Below are 7318 nucleotides of genomic sequence, written 5' to 3'. Positions count from 1 at the left end.
ACTGCACACTGTAGAGTCCTCCTGCAGGTCAGGTACCAGGGCAGGGTCGCCCCCTGTGCCAGCTCCTACTTTCAGTGCTGTTTCCCCCTGTGACGTCACGGCCCGGTGTCCCGCTAATCTCCCCCCTCCCTCTCCGGCTGCAGTGTGTGACACGCCGTGTCCTGTGCCCGCCCCCTTCTCCCGGGCTCAGCCCTCCCCTCCCCGCCGGCCGCCGGCCTCCTATTGGCTAAGGCAAAATCATTTAATGGCAGGCGGCGTGCGGGGTATGGCTGCTGTTCGCTGCCTCCAGTGTCTCATGCCGCCGTCCTGCTGTATCACGGAGAGACGGCAGCGCTGATTCCGGTGACCCCCTCGCTGGCACCTTGCGTGCTGTGGACTTCACCTTCCCATGTCCTGTACCTGCTGACACCCGGACACCGGAGTGGTGGAAGGAGCTGTCACCTGTTGTGCGAGAAGCGTGACTGACGAGGAGCAGAAACTTTCCCGGAGTTGTCTCCCCGCCCAGAACTGATGCTCCAGTCCTCTGCCTCCTCAGCAGCAGCAGCAGAGTACCACAAGTAGCCGTGCCCGCCCGTGTGGACAGCGCCCTGATGTACAGCATGATGATGGAGACGGACTTGCACTCCCCCGGGGTTCAGCCCCCCAGTAACACGGGGCAGGCCGGGGGAGGAGGGGGTAACAAGGCCAGCCAGGACCGGGTGAAGCGGCCCATGAACGCCTTCATGGTGTGGTCCCGGGGGCAGAGGAGGAAGATGGCGCAGGAGAACCCCAAGATGCACAACTCGGAGATCAGTAAGAGGCTGGGGGCCGAGTGGAAAGTTATGTCCGAGGCCGAGAAGAGGCCATTCATAGACGAGGCCAAGAGGCTGCGAGCCCTGCACATGAAGGAGCACCCGGATTACAAGTACCGGCCCCGGCGCAAGACCAAGACCCTGCTGAAGAAGGACAAGTACTCCCTGGCCGGGGGGCTGCTGCACGCGGCCGGCGGGGGGCACATGGGGGTCGGCCTGAGCCCCGGCGGCGGCACCGGCGGAGGAGGCGGCGGCACCGGCGGAGTGGTGGTGCAGCGCCTGGAAAGCCCGGGCTCAGGGGCCTCCGCTGGGGCTGGAGGATACGCTCACATGAACGGCTGGGCTAACGGCGCTTACCCGGGCTCCGTGGCCGCCGCAGCCGCTGCTGCCATGATGCAGGAGGCTCAGCTCGCTTATAGCCAGCAGCAACAGCAGCACCCTGGCAGCGGAGGGCACCACCCGCACCACCCTCACCATCCGCACCACCACCCGCACCACCACCCGCACCACAACCCCCCTCCTCACCCGCCGCCTCCCCCCCAGCCCATGCACCGCTATGACATGAGTGCCCTGCAGTACAGCCTGCTCCCCGGGGCCCAGAGCTACATGAGCGCCTCTCCCTCCGGCTACGGGGCGCTGAGCTACTCCTCCAGCCAGCAGCAGCACCAGGGATCGCCCTCCTCCGCGGTCTCCTCCGGCTCCCTCAGCGCCCTGGGCTCCCTGGTGAAGTCCGAGCCCAGCGTCAGCCCCCCTGTCTCCGGAGGAGGCCCGCACAGCCGGCAGCCCTGCCCCGGGGATCTGCGGGAGATGATCAGTATGTACTTACCCAGCGGGGGGGAGACTGGAGACCCGGCGGCAGTGGCGGCGGCCGCGGCGGCGGCAGCGGCAAACAGTAGACTGCACAGCTTACCCCAACATTACCAGGGGGCAGCCAGCACGGGGGTAAATGGCACCGTGCCCCTCACACACATCTGACAGGACAGAGACTCAGTGCGATGATCACCGGCTCCTGGCATCTTCCCCCGTGTGATCACTGCCCAGAACTTGTCGCTTGTTTTCTTTTGTACAGAAATGTTTTCATGTTTTAATGATTGTAAAATAATTCTAATATTAATAATAATAATAATAATACAATGGAAAGTGAAGGTAATGATAACTCTGGCCCATGTAGACGCGGCTCCGGTGCGGTTCTGTACAGTATTTATAGCGGCGGCTCCTTCATCTTTCTGTTCCTTTCCTTTGGCCTCTTGTTGCAGTTTTCGTTTCTTTGCCTTTGATCTTGTATGTGACGCTGATTATTTATGGCTCCGGAGTTTCTTCCCTTTTTATTCGTTTATTCTTTTTCTAAGCGTTTCTGTATTTGTTTTCGTTTTTTTTATGATTTCTTGTACATTGCTGGTGAAATATTTTTTATTCTAGCCGGTGCGGATTCCTATTGTATACATAGTTTATGAAACGTCTTCTCTGCTTTAAAAAGAAAACCAAGTCATCAGAACTGACGAGGCGAATTTAATAAATTTTCAATTGAAAAAGGACTAGATGGTTTTTCTTTTTGTTAAAAAAATAAAATAATTCTAATTTTGGAATGATTGATTCTAATCGATCATGGTCACAAGTGACTTTAATGACATTTTTTTCGTCCTATAATTCTGTATCTCCCCATCTCATAGTGATATGTTCTTGGCGTGTGGACCAGGTCTAAAGGTCTTGAATTTGAAGGAGAACTCCTGTAAGTCGCAGGAGGAAAGTTTTGACGAGATGGTCATTTATGTCAAGGTGATGGTTGTTCTTTCAGTGGCTATTTGAGGGGAGCAGGGAGAAAGTTTGCCTAATATTGTGGAGTAATTGAAAGGATTTGGTTTCCTCTCCTCATTGCGGTAGGTGCTGCTCATTGCTGGTGCTTCTGCCGGTAGATCATGTTTCTGACAGATCCTGGTAGAGGCTGCAGTCACACAGTGCGCTAAATATGCTCAGTGCCCAACCAGCGGCTGCGATCTGTCCTGAACCCGTCCTGATTACCGCACTGATGACTGATCCTTTTGTGTCCTGTTTATTTGCTTCGTTAAACTCATTGCGACATTTTCATTAAGGCCTCTATTAATTTAATGTCATAATTAAGCTGAACTTTTACATGTTTATTTCATATAACATGTCTACATCTCTCTGCTATCTATTATCTATCTATATCTATCTATTATCTATCATATCTATCTATCTCATATCTATCTATTATCTATCATATCTATCTATCTCATATCTATCTATTATCTATCTATTATCTATCATTCCTATCTATCTATATCATATCTATCTATCTGTCATCTATCAATTATATCTATCATCTATCAATTGTCTATCTATCTACCTAGCTATCAATTATCTATCATCAATCTGTCATCTATCAATTCTATTTAACATCTATTAATTATCTATGTACATCTATCTATCTACATCTATATATTATCTATCTTCATTATCATTATCTATCAACATCATCATCTAGCCATATCTATCTATCTATCTATCTATCTATCTATCTATCTTCATCATCTATCAACATCATCATCTAGCCATTTATTTATATCTATCTATCTATCTATCTATCTATCTATCTATCTTCATCATCTATCAACATCATCATCTAGCCATTTATTTATATCTATCTATCTATCTATCTATCTATCTATCTATCTACATCATCTATCAACATCATCTAGCCATTTATTTCTTTCTATCTATCTATCTATCTATCTATCTATCTATCTATCTATCTATCTATCTATCTTCATCATCTATCAACATCATCTAGCCATTTCTATCTATCTATCTATCTATCTATCTATCTATCTATCTATCTTCATCATCTATCAACATCATCATCTAGCCATTTCTATCTATCTATCTATCTATCTATCTATCTATCTATCTATCTATCTATCTATCTATCTATCTATCTATCTATCTATCCATCCATATCATACAGTTTGTAGGAGATGCGCAGTAAGAAATGATCCTATGATGTCGCATTCCTTATAAAGTCGCATCAGTCAGTTTCTGTGTCCTAGGCTGGAGCTGAAGTTTGGAGCAGTTACAGGACTGTCTGCTTTGGATGTGTGCGGAGAGGCGATCAGATGAGCAGACAGTAGAGATCAGCCATCTGCCTGAATTGCTGGAATGCAGAATAATGACCCAATTGCATGGAGGCAGGGAGTCTGCTGCGGAGACGGCAGTTAGAGCACCTCTAGACTTGTGGCCCCCGTCTACCATTGTGATGAGGAGCCCATACGTTACCGCTCAGTGTATTTTAGGACAAGAGCCCAGGCTTGTGGTCATTGAAGCAGATCTCTCGGAAGAAGCTTGTGAATCTTAATCACTGGACCTGAGTCTGTGCCATGTGTCAGCCAAGATTAAGATGAATAGCAGTGGGCATGGGGCACAGGGTGGGATTACCGCACACCAGTCCTGACCCCGGGTCATCTGAGAGTCAAACTCCTTTACCATCACCTAGTGAAAAGGAGCCACTCAAATCTGACAGGGGACACTGCCAAAATTGTCCATAGGATACAATGTTGTAGTTATGAGGGGGAAGGGGGGCACGGAGGGCACAGGATAGCCTTTGTACCTCATCATGGTAGTGATGGCTATTATTTCTGAATGTTGCCTAGATTTTACCAAATACGAGAAAACGCTGCCTGATCTGTTTACTAGGCCAATACTGTGGGTAATACAAGCAGTGGGGATCTGAAATAGTTAATACCCCTCCAAGGCAGGGAACTGCAGGCAGGGCATGTGCTTGGCTGGAGGACAGGCAAAGGGGTCTCATGAAATTGCTGCAGAAAGCCATGAGCTGCAGCTAAGCCCCCCAGAGGCACACAGCTATAGCTGGGATTTAATGGAGCGAGCAGGGTAAATGCTGGTCCCAGTGGACAATGCAGATTAAAGCTGCCAGTTAAATTGGATCAAGCTATGTAAATGAGGAGATGTGAGCACTGGGAGGCAGAGGACACGCTGGAGGAGCAGATATCCTTTACTGGGAGCATTAGCCAGGGCTGCCCATGGTCATTACACACCAGTGTCACACTGATCATGTCAGAGCCGGGGATCCTCCGGTTTATGGATCAATTACTGCTGTTCACACATCAGAAGACTAAGTACCAAAGGTATGATCAGCACAGTCCGTCCTGAAGAGCCTGAGGGCACCACTGGCATGCAGGGCAGACAACCAGTACCCAGGGCAAGGTCTCTAAAGCTATGTCATGGTGAACTTTATGACTCCATCTCTGAATCTTGCACATAACACATTACATGCAGACTGGGATCCTAATGACCAGAATAGTATCCTACTGATTTCTATCCATGAGTATGCAGTGCAGGGCAGACTGGCAGTGCCAGGGACAAGGTATTCACCGCCTGTTCTGATTGTTAGCAGAGAAGACACTTAGCTCATGTGTTCATACAAAAAAAAAAAAAAACTTGAACAGATCAGCTGTCAATTTGCAGTTTGTTGCTTTGTTGCAGTATTTTATTTGGAGCCATTGAATGTGCCAACCTGATAGCTCTGAAATAAAATGCCAGGATAAGCCCTGCGAAAATTGCCATGCTGATCCACTTACATAGCACTAGTAGTCAACAGCATTTACCTAATGCCACTTCTCTATGAATTCACATCAGCACCTCCAGGACTGTGAAGTTTTATTTTCTCCTGATGCACTTGTTACAACTGAACTATTTTACTGGGGTTTCATTTGAAAAATGCAGAAACTTGTGACTTCTGCTCCATCATCATACAAATTATTACCTGTATTATACAACACATGTAGAAATAAAGCATGTAAACTGTAATTGTAGTTTTACCAAATCAATCTCATCAATCTTATATGTATTATACTTTTCACAGCAACTAGGTGCCTAACAATTTAGAATTTTTTTTTGCAAGGATTAATGCATAATGTCATGGTAATCTAATATATATATATATATATATATATATATATATATATATATACATAGTGTTTGCCTGGGGTGCCTAAGGCCCACCATTAAAATTTATTTTTGGGGCCCACCGTATGGATACATTCAAATATTACCTGCTCACACAGCAGCAAGATGCTACCAGATGATTGAATACGGGGGTCCCTGCAGCAACTTTGAGAAGGTAGGTCCTCCTGAAAAGAGGTTACTGGTTAGCTTCTCCTCTATACCTAGAAGTCATCTCAGCTCTGATCGTGTCTGTAATAATAAACTGGGGAGTTTCTTTAATAATCTATCAAGTTTTTTTTTATATGAACATAGACTGGTTGAGGTGCTGTACATGGAATAGATGTATGTAGTGCAGTAAGTCTACTGTACTATGTGCCACTTGTGCAGGGAGTGGGAGAATAGGGGCCCATCTAGATCAGGGGCCCACCGGGGGATTCGCCTGTACCCCTGTGGGCCAGTCCGAGTCTATATGTATATATATATATATATATATATATATAGAATGTGCAAAAAATAAGATATGGGTAAGCTTTATCCCCTAGAGCGTGCACCCGGCCATTTCAAATCTTGATCGGTGCTGCCTCCCATTTTGTCTTTATTATATATATATATATATATATATATATATTAGTGATGCTGCAAAAGTGTAATAATAATAATAATAATTATTATTATTATTATTATTATTATTATTAATAATTATCTTTATCTATCTTTATATAAAATACAAATAGATTTGGGAATATGTGATAATTAGTTTCCAGGGGCTCACCCGTCCCGACTCTATAGGCTAGATGCACTCTCCACGGCACACCCACTGCCGGTAAAGAAGAATAATCAGCTTGTAATAATTTGGAGGGCACTGAACTATCTGATGTTGCAAGGAATCATCTTAAAGGTGATAATAATAAATAAATAAATAGGAATAAAAATATACCGGCGACACCTATAGGTGAGCAATAATAATTATAATTTTATTATTATTGCTCACCTATAGGTATTCGCCGGTATATTTTTATTCCTATTTCTTTATCATTGATTTGTTTATTAATTCTATGTATATATTGTAATAAATGGTTCATATACAATTACCTTTAAGATGATTCCTTGCAACATCAGATAGTTGAGTGCCCTCCATATAATTACAAACAGATTTGGGAGTATCCTTGTAACAGATGAGTCCCATATTCCATATTTTAAATGAACAAGTGCCCTATTTTATGGATTGCAGGGATAGAGCTCATATGCAGGGAAATTAACTTCTTCATTCTAATCCTATTATATACAGCATATCTTATATCTGCCACATTATTTGACAGAAAGAACAATCATTTCCCTAGCCAAGAAACAAAGCCCTTGTAATACAAAGTACAAATTAATATTAACCTAAAAACATTTTTAATTTATTTAGTAAATTATTTTGTTTGAATATCCAATCTCCAAAAGGTGGACTACATTTTCAAATATTTCACATTTATCTCTATAATAAAAAGGTCTTCCAAACAATTGCAAGCAATAAGCTTGTGATATATATCCAATAAAATTCT

At 44.7% G+C, this 7318-nt stretch overlaps 1 protein-coding gene across 1 annotated transcript; it reads left to right on the top strand.

Annotated features, from left to right (window-relative positions):
• Positions 1-258: 258 nt before the first annotated feature.
• Positions 259-2292, top strand: SOX1 (SRY-box transcription factor 1). Its single transcript, XM_040421982.1, has one exon. It carries the CDS (start codon positions 591-593, stop codon positions 1764-1766), a length of 1176 nt encoding a protein of 391 aa, XP_040277916.1. The 5' UTR covers positions 259-590; the 3' UTR covers positions 1767-2292.
• The last annotated feature ends 5026 nt before the right edge of the window (positions 2293-7318 follow it).

This window comes from Bufo bufo, chromosome 3 (assembly GCF_905171765.1).
Source record: "Bufo bufo chromosome 3, aBufBuf1.1, whole genome shotgun sequence".
Lineage (NCBI taxonomy): Eukaryota > Metazoa > Chordata > Amphibia > Anura > Bufonidae > Bufo > Bufo bufo.
Note: the sequence above shows the minus strand (reverse complement) of the source record. Positions and strands in the feature narration are given on the sequence as shown.

Coding starts and splice junctions, on each gene's coding strand:
- SOX1 (XM_040421982.1), top strand. CDS start 591: ATGTACAGCATGATGATGGAGACGGACTTGCACTCCCCCGGGGTTCAG.